Source organism: Ursus arctos, unplaced genomic scaffold (assembly GCF_023065955.2).
Source record: "Ursus arctos isolate Adak ecotype North America unplaced genomic scaffold, UrsArc2.0 scaffold_15, whole genome shotgun sequence".
NCBI classification, from domain to species: Eukaryota; Metazoa; Chordata; class Mammalia; order Carnivora; family Ursidae; genus Ursus; species Ursus arctos.
Window position 1 is genome coordinate 10,950,803 of NW_026622819.1, and position 13,663 is coordinate 10,964,465.

The 13,663-nt window shown below is 38.1% G+C and overlaps 1 protein-coding gene across 1 annotated transcript in view; it reads right to left on the minus strand.

Annotated features, from left to right (window-relative positions):
- The window catches only part of DNAH5 (dynein axonemal heavy chain 5), a 253,231-nt gene that overhangs the window by 93,116 nt on the left and 146,452 nt on the right, over positions 1-13,663 (minus strand). The window contains exons 42-47 of the mRNA XM_057312162.1: positions 13,429-13,575; positions 10,758-10,999; positions 7,994-8,170; positions 7,382-7,583; positions 6,189-6,331; positions 5,158-5,292 (exon numbers count right to left, since the gene is read on the minus strand). Of these exons, the coding sequence (XP_057168145.1) occupies positions 5,158-5,292; positions 6,189-6,331; positions 7,382-7,583; positions 7,994-8,170; positions 10,758-10,999; positions 13,429-13,575 (1,046 nt within the window). The remainder of the gene's footprint in view (positions 1-5,157; positions 5,293-6,188; positions 6,332-7,381; positions 7,584-7,993; positions 8,171-10,757; positions 11,000-13,428; positions 13,576-13,663) is intronic.

Consider the following 13,663-nt stretch of genomic DNA (forward strand, 5'->3'; position numbering starts at 1 on the left):
ACACAAGAGAGTATTACCCATAAATGATATATGTGAAAGCACCTGATGAGTTTAATGCATTACAAAAATGAAAGATACTTTATTATTACTATAGGTATCTCCATATATCAGCATTTAAATCATTTTCATACATATTAAACCCAATTAAATTGAAATATTTTGAAATTCAAATGTAAAAAGTAAACTACAAGGGTATTATAAGAAAATATAGGATATTTGTATAACTTCTCTTTGGTTTCCTAAATGTTTATTTTTTTATACCATCCTGCTTTTATTTCATGTTTACAATACCTTAGAATTCTGAGAATCATAAAAGTTTCCTTCTGCTCTTTATTTTATTTTATTTTTTTAAAGATTTTATTTATTTATTGGACAGAGAGAGACACAGCAAGAGAGGGAACACCAGCAGGGGGAGAGGGAGAAGGAGGCTTCCCGCTGACCAGGGAGCCCCATGCGGGGCTTCATCCCAGGACCCTGGGATCATGACCTGAGCCGAAGGCAGATGCTTAACGACTGAGCCACCCAGGCACCCCTCCTTCTGCTCTATAAATAAATAAATAAATAAATAAATAAATAAATAAATATTATTAATTTTAGGCTTCTATGTATCTGCTATTTAAAGATAAAAATGGAGAGCTTATATTCTTTATTAAGACCTCTACTGCCTAAGATCTTCCCCTTGTATTATAAATTACTGAAACCAAATGAAAACAGTCTTAAATTAGTAAAGTTTAAAATGCTCAACAGCACGTTGTTGAAAAAGTAAAATATCTAAAACAACATGAAAATACAATAACACATAAGTAGAAGTTAAAAATAAAACAAGTGCACTAAGTGATAAATCAGTCATTTGAATATTAATGTGGATAAAGAAAAGCCATTGGAAGGAGGCATATGGTGAACTGGAAAAGCACAGCAGAACATATGGGGTCCTGGTTTCTCACCAGGTTCTGGTACCAACTAACCGTGTGAACTCAAATAAGGACTTGATCTCTCTCCACCTGACTGCCTTAATATTAACAGTAAAACCTGACATTCTTAGAGAGCTTTACCATGGAAAAATACTTTCATGTATAATCTCTTATGATTCTTCTCTGGAAACTGGTCTTCAAACTATGCTCTGAGGAGTCAGAAGACTTTTATGCAATCATAGGGACCCATGAAGGAAGCAAGAATAAAGTTAGGAAGGATTTCAGGAGCCCAGCTCCAATTCCACCAAAGCAAATCTATGGTTACCTGTTTTATAACTTAGTCTTCTACATAAGATTTCATTTGGAAAAGTGGCTCTAAATCTAAGAAAAAAATGTGGAATTTCTTTCGAGGCTCTATGATTCTCATTTTTTAAAAACAAAACCCATTGTTATGTAACCATTTGTAAGATGGTTATATTCAAAATACTTGAAGATTATTTTTAGAAAAGATAAATCTTTTCAGAAATTCTGTAAAGAAACTTTCTTCTTACCTTTCTGTATTGTTTACATTTTTAAAGATATGTATAGATTACTTTCAAAAATAGGGGGGAAAAACCTTAAAATAATATTTGTTTTGGAAAAAATTGAGATCTCTCTCTTAAAAGACCAACTGAATTCCCTTAGCCAAAACAATAAGGTGGCCATACAATTTTTGCCCAAACTACACACTTTTGATAGTGACAGGGACGCCATTAATTATAATTCAAGACAATGGAAGTGAGCTAGGCTGTCCCAAACGAAGAGGGACATACGGTCAGTCGGTCAGTCATTCTACTGGTGAAAGATGTGAATGTGACCCCTTGGGGAAAACAAAAGAAACCCAAATGAAAACAACTGGTATTTAGTGGTTATAGAGTTTCAGTTTGAGATGATAAAAAAGTTCCAGAAACGGGTAGTGGTGATGGTTGCACAACTTTGTTAATTTAGTTAATGCCACTGAATCGTACATTTCAAAATGGTTAAAATGGTAAATTCAAAGTTATGTATATTTTCCCACAATAAAAATTTTTTGAGAAATTTAAAAAAAAATTTTTTAACTGTCATAAAACAGACGTGTGGCCTCGACAGGACTACGTGCCATCATGGTACCACGGACGGGACGCACAGTACCTATTTCCTCATCTACAATTTCAGTTCCGTTGGATCCAGATTAGTGGGAGACTCGAGACAAATGCTCGTCTCCATCAGAACTCGCTTCAGCATGAACGGCTGAAAACTGCAGTGAAAAAGTTCATTCCAGCAGTTTGGCTAATTGAAAGCTTTCTAAAATTAATGAGTCTAGCTTAATAGAAAGCTTGGATACTCAGCAGTCCAAACAGACACTAAACAGAGTACATGATCCTATGATGCTTCTGAGCAGAAAAAGAAACCGAGTGAAGTGTCGATGCCACCTTCACACCAGCATAGGAGGGAACCGGGCTAATGGACTTGCGAATCAGATAATGGGATCCTGAAGAATACAGATTTTTGTGTTTTGAAAGACTGCTTTATTATTGTCCTAATTATTATATTTCAATGTGGTATGACTTCTAGAAATTTATTATATAGTTTATGAATTTTTATATCAACAAACAAGTTGCTTTCTAGGTAAAATATGCCTTTTTCTAGGAAATTAATAAGTGTCTCAAGTTAAAGAAACATAGCCTACAGATCTTTAGCACCTTAAAGGAGCAAACAATACCAAGAGTTACTAATAAAAATACAGTGACGAGGTCTTGTTATATACGAAATAAATTGGCTGGTCTTTGTCCCTGGTTCCTAGGAGGGAGCCTTTAAACCCCGGGAACTTCCTGAGTAATAGGATTTTCTTTGTTCTTCATCGTAGGTCTCTCAGACTACTCTTGCCAGAAAGACCAACCACGCGATTTGAGGGTTGGGGATTTGAAACACATATCAGTTGACCTTTTAGGAGGGGAGGGGGCTTGGGGATTGAGTTCAATCACATGGCCAATGATTCACTCAATCATGCCTATGTAATGAAACCCAATAAAAACTCTGGAGACTGTAGTTCAGGTGAGCCTCCTGGTTGGGGATACACACTGACATGCCTGGAGGATAACGCATTCTGAGGACACAGAATGTTCACAGTTGGGACCCTCCCAACCATGGCCTTAATGCAACTCTTCTTTTGGCTGATCCTGATTCATATCTTTTATAATAAACCATTAGCACAGCACTTTCTTAAATTCTGAGAGTTGTTCTGGTGGATTATGGAAACTGAGAGAGAGTCATAGGAACCACTGAATTTCTAGCCAGTTCTTCAGAAGTGCTGGTGGCCTGGAAACCCAGGCATGCGGCTGATATGTGAAGTGAGGGAAGGCTTTGGGGGCCCTGAGCCCTTCACCTGTGAAGTGTTTAGTAGGTCCAGGTAGTTACTGCCAGGATTGCATTACAACCCTAAAGATTTAATCCAGTCTTAAGAAATGGGAATAGCTAGATAATTACCCCACATAATGGGGGAAAAAATCACACTTTAAGGTTTTACAACGTGCATCCACCAATAAAGTTAAAATTATAACCTTTAAGAGGATGTTCTCCTAAAATAAAACTAACTGAAGTTCTTTAAATGTGAAACAATATCGAGGGAATGTGGTTAATGTTAGTAACAAAGGAATGTGTAAAATGTTAGCATCCTGCCAGCTCAGGATAATTTAATGTGCTATTCCCCAAACACAAAAATGCCACAACTGAGTCTCTGCAATTTGAGGCTGACCCTCCTTTCAGACCTTCCTTCCCATCACCACACTGTCAATGGCATTCATTTGATAGAAAGCTAGCCAGTATTGGAAATTCCATCTCTAACAGAGGAGCATAACACAGTTGACAGTCTTATTTAGAAACTTAATCAGTGGTCTTAGCTTACTGGCACTCTGTAGCCACCAATTACATTAAGCGATAAAAAGTCAGGATTTCGCCATGCTGTCAACAATTTTCATTGCTCTTTGATATTTTAATTCCAACAGCTAAAGAACAACAAAGTTAATCAAGAGCAAAGTTCTATGGGTTGGGATTCTCCTAAAAATTTCCGTTCCATTTTCAGTGTATGAAATGCGTCCTTTTTATAAATGTGTTAATGTACTAGCAGATATGAGAGATGACTTGGAAACAACTGAAGCATGAGGGGACACACAGGATTCCCTCCCCAGTGTCAACAGGGTCTTTTTTTTTTTTTAAAGATTTTTTATTTTTATTTATGTGACAGAGAGACAGCCAGCGAGAGAGGGAACACAGCAGGGGAGTGAGAGAGGAAGAAGCAGGCTCCCAGCAGAGGAGCCCGACGTGGGACTCGATCCCGGTACGCCAGGGATCACGCCCTGAGCCGAAGGCAGACGCTTTAACGACTGCGCCACCCAGGCGCCCCTGAACAGGGTTTTAAACAACTTAGGAACAAGCGCAAACAACCAGTCTACCACTGAAAACCCAGGTCATTGTGGGCAGTTCCACTGACAAAAGCAAAGCAAATGTACAGGTTTTTTTCTTCTGTTACTCCTCAATGATATAATAGGGTGAAATCTTCAACATGGTAACTCTAAGATCTATTCCTGCAATTGCTAATGGGAACTATCGTGGAAGGTTCAGTCAGGGAACAACAAGATAGATTAGCAAGATCAGAACCCGGAGACTGGAAGAGGAATGAAAGCAAGACTGAAAGAGAATTAGACTGGACCCGTTGGGGGTCTTTCTAGGCTAATATCCTGGTGTGGATCATGAGGATGTGAATTATGCAGAGGTGGACAGGGAGAACGAAGAGAAAGGCGGAAATGTGAAAAGTATTTCTTTAGCGACACTAACAGACCTTGATTCAAGACAGACCCATCGAAGATGTCCAATGTGTCTAGCCTAAAGCCTAGAATAATTCTAATACCCACAGAAAGCAGATTTGGATGGAGGAATAAATGACATTCCTTTCAGTTTTGGATTTTACATGTTCACAGGCCTTGCTAGATATTTTAAACACTACTAAGGCTTTTAACACCCTATATAAGCTTTTCATTTCTCCACAATTTAAGGTATAATCTAGGGAGAGATTCTATAGCAGGTGAATAATGGAGGCACATTAGGGGATTGATCAGGGCTGGGAAAGTGCAGATGAAGCTCATGGGCACAGGAGGAAGAGTGAAGAGAGCTGAGCCACCGAAGCTGATCACAAGCTTGGCCTTAATGAGTGACACCAACAAGCCAGTACCTGAAACATCAGTGGGGTGGTTGCAGAAGAAAAATTCAGACTCTTGATCATGTGACTTTCCGAATCATACTTTGACATAAATCCTTTGATAATAACTGTTTTGGCTGTTCCTTGTTCACCAATTAGCAGCACAGCCTAAAAGAGACGTTGAGAAAGAAATCCAAGGAATGCAATACAATGATTACGAGCTAAATTGTCTGCCCCCCCCCACGCCAAAAATTCACATGTTGAGGCCCTAACACCCAGTACCTTAGAATGTAACTGTATCTGGAGATAGGATCTTTAAAGAGATGATCGGAGGTAACTGGGTGATGAGTATCAAGGGGAGCATGTGATGTGATGAGCACTGCGTGTTACACGCAACTGATGAGTTGTTGAACACGACACCCAAAACTAATGATGTACTATATGTTGGCCAACTGAATTTAAACAAATGAAAAATAAAAATAATAAAAATAGAATGAGGCCATTCAGGTGGGCCCTAGTTCAATCTAACTGGCATCCGTATAAGAAGAGGAAATCTGGATACCCCTACACAAAGAAACAGCAGGGATAGAGTCACATGGGTAAAGAACACGGGAGGATACAGTGGGATGACAGCCACCTGCAAGCCAAGGACAGAGGCCACAGAAGAAATCAAACCTGCCGGCACCTTAATCTTGAACTCCAAGCCTCTGGAACTGGGGGGAAAGAAATGTCTGTTGTTTAAGCCACTCAGTCTGTGATTTGTTAGGGTGGCCCCAGCAAACTAACACAGTCATCAGAAGAGAAGGATTTCTCTTTGGAAAAACAAGTCAAAGTTCACTTTCTCTCAACAAGTATGTGAGAAATCATTACTTGATCATGCATCAGAACTATTCAACTCTTAACACTGCTACTGGAGAATAATAAAAGAAGTATATTAATTTGGGTAATACTTTCATTTACGCTAAACAGCAACCTAAAACATTCTAAGATAAACGCAAGATGCCTTGTGTTTTCAAGTGACATTTTAAAATACACTATTGTTAATAAAAGTTAAAGAGCCACACCTTGCCCTGTTTGGCGATGGTTTTAATTAGAAAGTCAGTCCTCACGTTGTCAACATTTGGCACCAGGATGGAGCCATATTCTGGGGTGACGTCAGGCGGATACACATATTCCTCAGTACACGTGTTCCAGCGTCTCCATTCACCTGCGACGAACAGAGAACACGTACATCCTTACAGGCCCGTGAACAACTGAATTCCTAACTGTAACAAGCACACGTCCTGGGCATCTCATGAAGGCGTCTTTCAAAAACTCCCCATAAGATGAAGATCATTAGACCCTGGAGATCTAAGTAGTATTTAGGTATGTGTTAGCTGAGCCAAAATTTCCCAAGGAACAACTCCAAAGTGGTATTATTAGGAAATATGAAGAAGAATCCTGGAAGTTTTTTAAAAATATGTCAGTTTTCAATAATGTCTGTATAAAAATTAAGAATACAGTGATAGTAGTATGTACCTAAAACCATTTAAAATATCTACTCTCACAAGCTTTTCATTACACACTTCCTTAATTATAAACCAAAAAAAGAAGATATATAAATATTGTGTGTGGGTGTGTATATATATATATGTATATATATGTATGCACATTAAATACACTTGAGGTATAGTTAGATAGATATACAGATAAACACACATATTTTGTAAAAATACACTTTACACTTTGTAATTTTTTATGTAAATTCCTGATTATATTATATAAATGACTGAAACATCTGATTTGGAGATTTTTCTCTATTTCTTTTTTTTTTTTAAGATTGATTGATTTATTTTAGAAAGAGAGAGAGAGACCACAAGTGGAGGGTAGGGCAGTGGGAAGCAGATTTCCCACTGAGCGAGGAGTCCAACTGGGGACTGGATCCCAGGACCCTGAGATCATGACCTGAGCTGAAATCAAGAGTCTGATGCTTAACCAACTAAGCCACCAGGCGCCCCCCTAGTTTGTTTTTAATTCATTAAAAGTTCAGTAAACAATTTACTTAACAAGGGGAAGACGTGCATTTGGAATACAAATGAAAAAAAAATGTCGAAAAAGAAACCATCAGGTTTCTTCACACATGAAAATTTCCATTTTAATTTTGCAGCCCAGTGTTTTAATTACCATTTAGAAAAATAACATTTACGTAAATATTAGCCAGTGGAAAAAACCTTTTCCCATGTGTTGTGTGTGAGTCCACAGAAACAAGGATCCTCACCAGTGGACGAGACGTAATAGTCGAACATGGCGCCCTCCGGCCCCTCTAGAGGAGGCAAATCCAAGGTCAGCGCTTCCTGAGAACGTAGCCAGTGCTCCACCCGGCGCCGGCCCTCCAGTTCGAGCAGGGCGCCAATGCTCCACATCAGGGAGAAGACGTACAGTCTCCCCAGGTGTTCTGGTGTGACCTCCACACCTTGCTCCTGAGCACGAAAGAAACGTCTTGTTTTAATGCTTGATTCTCGAACTGACATTTTACTTTGAGGTTTCAATGAAAATAACAAAGATAGAAAAGGGACAACAGTTTTCCCCACAAGAATGAGGGAAGGATGAATGAAACTGGGAACAAATACAGAATCGATCTCGAGGAATACCAAGCCGGTCTCCAAACTAAATCTGGACGCTTATTAGCTGACTGTGAACTTGCCACTAAATTACAAACCAGTGGCTTCCTTGGTGAAAAAAGAAATGAGAAAAATGCAAAAGATGCATGTGCACATTTAAAACATCCCTCTCAGCACAAGTCTATCAGAACCAGTTTCAAATATTGTACTCTCTGCACAACATGGCTCTGTTAATAAGAGAGAAATTTCTAGAAAGTTGAGCAATTTACCTTTGCAGGGATCAGCCCTTGAAGCATGTTAATGCTCTGCATGATTACAAAAGCCTCAAGCATCTCCATCTTGTATTCTAAGTTCTGGACACTGAAGCGATACAGGTCGGGAAAAGACTTGCCGTAGAGCTGACGAAGAATTTCAGCTTCTTGACGCGAGCGTTTCTTAAGGAAGCCCTGTTTATTTACAGATTAATGCATTAATAAATATATTAGCACACCAAGAGAAAGGCCATTTTTGGACAAAAAATTTTTAAATATTTATTAATAACACTGCACATAGGATGTGCCGGGTCTTGCTAACCATGCTTTCATGCATTAACTCATTTAATGCTCAAAACAACACTATGAGGTAAGAGTTATTATTATCCTCCTTTTACAGATGGGGAAATGGAGGCCCAAAGAGTTGAAGTGTTGTGCCAAGGATCCCACAGCTGGTGGGTGCCAAGGCCAGAATTCAAATGCACACATTCTGTTACCACCCTACACATGTGCTCAGGTCTTGAAGCCAAGATGGAAAAAAAGTCTTAAGCTCTTAATTAAAATATACTAGAAGAAAGTGAGGAGACCTAAAAAGAGAAATAATTTAGGAAAAGAAAAAGTAATAAAAGATGAACAAAGGAAATCCACACCCACATTGTTTTGAATGGAAAAAAAGATTTATCAAGTTAGCTGTTTCCTTTTATTTCTTCTAATTTAATTAATAACCAGTGTGGAAAAATATCAAATAATACTCTAGAAAATGGAGAATTTAGTCATTTGGGGAATCCACTATTAGAAAAGTGCATGTGATCTCTAACAAAATACCACTAAAACACAATATTCTCTGAAGCTAGGCAAGTTCCCTCAGCCTCAGGAGATCAGCTCATTCTTAGACACTGAACAGAAGCAATAAAATGTTGATTCCGAATTTTTCATCAATTCATGAATTTACCAGGGTGCCAGAGCAACAAAACAGAACATAGCACTTTTGAGTTGATGGAACCAAAAAGAATGTCACACACAGGATCAAGTAATTAGCTTGGCTCCCAGGAGCTGACAGATACCCATGAACACAACTTCTCCACCCATCTGCCTCTAATAACTCCCTAGGCTGCCTTGTACTGCTCTCAACACTCCCAGTCTGATTCTCTGTGAGTCTTGCTTCTTGCTAACCATTCATGAGAAGAAACTGCATTATTTAAAAGCACATAAAAAATTGGGTAAGAGACGCCTGGGTGGCTCAGTCGGTCCAGTGTCCGACTGTTGATCTCAGCTCAGATCTTGATCTCAGGGACATGAGTTCAAGCCCCATGTTGGGCTCCATGCTGGGTGTGGAGCCTACTTTAAAAAAAAAAAAAAAAAACTTCAATAAGTGTAGCTTAATGTAAGAACCTTATTCAGCCTCAACATAGAACATAATAGAAGCTTATTTCATAAATAGCAAAGTCTAAATATTCATTAACTAGTCGTATAAAAGAATTATTTAAAAGCCTTTGTGAATGTGAAGTATTTGGGGAAAATCACAGAAATACTTTTTTACTTGGAGCTTGCCACTGTATCTGTAGTTACTAAATCTGAACCTATAGTGGTGCTTTTTAAAAACAAAAGCAAAAACAAAAACCAACTCCTGAATCTCCCCCCGCCACCAAGAGATTCTAATATGGTAGGATTGGGCTATGACCCAATCATCTGTATTTTAAAGAACTGTCGTTGATGATTATTCTTGCAAAGCCAGGGTTCAGAACCCTTGCCCTGTATTCTCCTTAATGGATGGATAATTTGATTGTGAAATCTGAAATCTTTAGAAGCATGTTTAGTGACATATCCAATTATATGTTAGGTATCATTTTGCTATATAATGCCCTCTCTTTTCATTTCTTCACATTTTACCAAACCTAAACCCTTTCTCAACCCAGGTTTTTGTAAATTCTGAGAAGATATTATTAAAAGTTAGGATATATTCATAGAGAAAGAGAAGCACAAAAACTTAATGACAATATAAGATAAACATCTACTTAATTTAAATGACTTTATAAGTTTTCAATCATATCATCTCCAAAAAAATTACGTAAATAAAATAATCAATTTGACCAACAATGTCAAAAAAGATTTCACATCTGGCTTATCTAATAAGCATTTTGCCCTACATTATAGCATTTATTTAGTAAAATATCTAAGAATACAAGGCATTTAAGTATAATCTGATTATAATCAATATATTCTAGAATGTATTGGTGATAAGAAAATAATATACCTTTTCATGAATTGGAGATATTATCTGATATAATATTTCCAAGAACAAATATAAAGCTAATGACTATTGAATCTCATAAAAATTCCTTATATGCAATTTTTTTCCTTAGATGCAATTTTAATAAATGGTTTTCTTCAAGCTGATATTCTAAGATGACTGCTCCCAAACTTTACACGAATGAGTACCTTTTTAAAATGTCATGAATTCCCAAAGTGATCAAATTAAATTTTACTTATTCACAGTTTGGTGGGATTATTGATTCAGCGAGGCCTGAAATTACTCCATAACCCATAGTGGAAATCACAGGTCTAAAGAGATGAGAAGAGCCCTACAGACACCAGAACGCTGAAGGAACCTGTAAGGGATAATCAGGGTTCCAACATCCCAGAGCAGGCAAGGAGTGGCCATAAACAGTAGCGATGAAATGCAGTGATACCAAAGGTCTGCAGAAAAATCAGCATGCGCTCTATAGGAATGCTAAAGATCTGTTTTCCTCCCTCAGTGCACAAAGAAAGACTCCACTCATACCTCGAGAATAGGACTCCAATCGAGGATAGAAGAACTCATGAAAACCATTCCATTTCTTGAGACAGTAGCAGGTGAAGCGTTGTCAATGTTATGGGGTTCAAAAATGATCTTGCAGTTTGGAGCCATGGGAATCCGATCACCATTGGCAAGGGTTAGAGTTTTGTTATCATCCAAAACAGAATTCAGATTTTCAATCCAAATGGCATCTACTGGACCATCAAGAACTATCCAGATATGTTCCCCTAGAATATCCCACCGAAGATGGGGGGAAAGCATACATTCACATATATACATAGACACAGAACTATTATACTTGAAAAAGTGTATAACTTGCTATAGTTTTTATTAAACTTTGATGGAAATTATTATCTTATTTTATCACATAAGACTTTTCCAGTTCTTTATATACCAGTTGTTTAAAGCACATAATCAAAGCAAAAAGTCATTTGTTCATTGAAAAACATTCATTGAGCACTTTCTATATATCGGCACTGTTCTAGGATCTGGGGATATAGTGGTAAAAAAGACTATGTCCTGCCTTCCCAGAGTTTACACTCTAAGGGGTAGAGATGACAATCAAACCAATAAGCAAAGAAATATGCAAGATAAGAAAAGTTAAGAAGGATAAGAGGATGGGGCATTGCTTTAGATAAGGGAGTCAATAAAATATCTCAGGAGAATGAAGTGATGTAAAGATCTAGAGGTAGAATCTTCCAGACAGTAGGAATAGCAAGTGCAAAAGTCTTAAAACGAGTACAAGCATAGGCTGTCCCAGGAAGAGCAAGAAGTTGAACCTAATAAGCAAGAAGAGATGAAGGAGAAGAATGTGAGTACGGTCAGAAGGACAGGCAGAACCACAGAATCAACTCTGGCTTGCACACCTTCCATTTGAGATGCCCCACAGACATCCCACAGTGTTGTTGAGCTGGAAGTTCAAGGGAGAGGTCAGGGTTGAAGATCAACATGCCATCAGCATAAATGTGGTATTTAAAACCATGGACTGGGTATGCTTCTTCTAGATAGTATAAGTAGACAGAAACAGGAGGTCTGAGGATAGAGCCACTTCAATGTTCAGACTTCTGGGAGTGTCTCCTTTGCTGGCTCCTTCCTCTGGCAGACCCCTCAAGAGGCAGAAGTAGCAGGAGAGCCAACAGGCAAAGTTTCCTTGAAGCCAAGTGATGGAACAGTGTCAAGAAGGGGAGTGATCAACCGTGCCAGGTACTGTGAGAGCCGGACTAGCCTGAGGACTGACAATTTATATCTGATAAGCTGGAAGTTGTGAGTGTCCTTAAAAGAGAGTTTTGGAGGACCACTGGGGACAAAGCCTGATGGGAGTCACTTACAGAGATATTTGGAAGTAAAGAAAGTGACAAGCATCAGCAGAATGGTCAACTGGAATGCCATCATAAATTTAGGCATTTGGTTTAATAGTTCCTCTTAATCTCCTAATCTCTAGTTTCTCTTTATTGACACCATGACCAAGTTTGTAACTCTAATTTTTGTTTACTGTGTAACACCTGTAATATATTCCATGTCAAATAAATGGCTTTGAAAATATTAATTATGCTCATTTGACCTGAATTTAAGTAAAATGATGATCTAAGCACCAGAGTCACTTAAAAAAAAGCATGTTGACTTCTTTAAGGAGGGGGGAGAAAGAACCACCTCTCTGAGCTCCCGTTCTTGGGAGCACTGAGCACTGGACCTGCGTTTACACAGGACTATTGAAACAAGATCAGAAACAAAATTTGATTTATTTCCAGTAAAACAATAACTCCAAATAAGAGCACACTTTTGAAATCCCACATTTTCAGGTCTCTTTTGACAACTGATGTTAGGTTGATGAGCTCCACTCCCTAAATGAGAACTTCAGTGACACCACCTTAAACATTTTTCAGTAGAAAGTGTTCCAAAGCAGAGATTGCCGGGGACATATCCCTAATATCTCGTCCTTCTCCTATATCTTTCTTTCTCTCTGCAAGTGCATTCATTATGCCTCTCTCCTCCTTATTCAGGAGTCAGAAAACATGAGAGGAGAGTTGTTAACACCTCTTCCATCTGAGTTTATATTCCAGGAACACTGGGTTCAATTTCCAGACTCTGGAAATAAGAGAATATTCAGAGTGAACCACTAGCCCTTAACAAGTTTGTTCACAGGACAACCAGACACCAGTGCACGCCTAAACAGAATAATGTGTTAGTTCAATATAAACTTCATTTTTGATATATATAATTTTCTTCCCAAAGAAGCCTATTTCCTCCTGTGATTTTATAGGGGAATCAGTTTTCTAAAAATAGGCTGCACTTAAATAAAAGTAACATTTTTAAGAGATTCCATGAAATAGTTATAGTAAAATCACTTTATTCAACACTATCAATTTTCCTTAACAGCTTTTTCTTTCTCTTTTTTTCTAAGATACCACAGGGATACAGAAATTTTATTCAAAAGGAAAATAATTTCCTTTGTAAAAACAACAAAGAAAAAAGATGGTAGAGGGGGATTTTAAATACCCTAATCAATAATTTCAGTATTTCAACATCGACAAATATACTGATTGAGGACTTTAGTCTTGGCTAAGTCATTATATGGAGGATATGTTTTATTAATTCTAAATAGGCACCAAGGATTTTATTTAGAAGGACATGGCAAAAATAATACTTCATCTTCTACCTTTCTTAGCCCTCAGTGTTTTCCTCCAAAGGGTTGAAAATATCCCATCAGTCCAGTCATTTGTGGCCACATCAAGCCGACCAAACATCTGTGGGGCCGTAATTGCTTTGGGATTCATCCTCAGCTCCCGGTGTGGCTTTCCACAACCTGTACCAAGTAAATTCAAATTTTAAACGACTCAGATGTAGAGGGAACCATCATTAGGTAACACTGAACTAATATGCAATGTTCCATC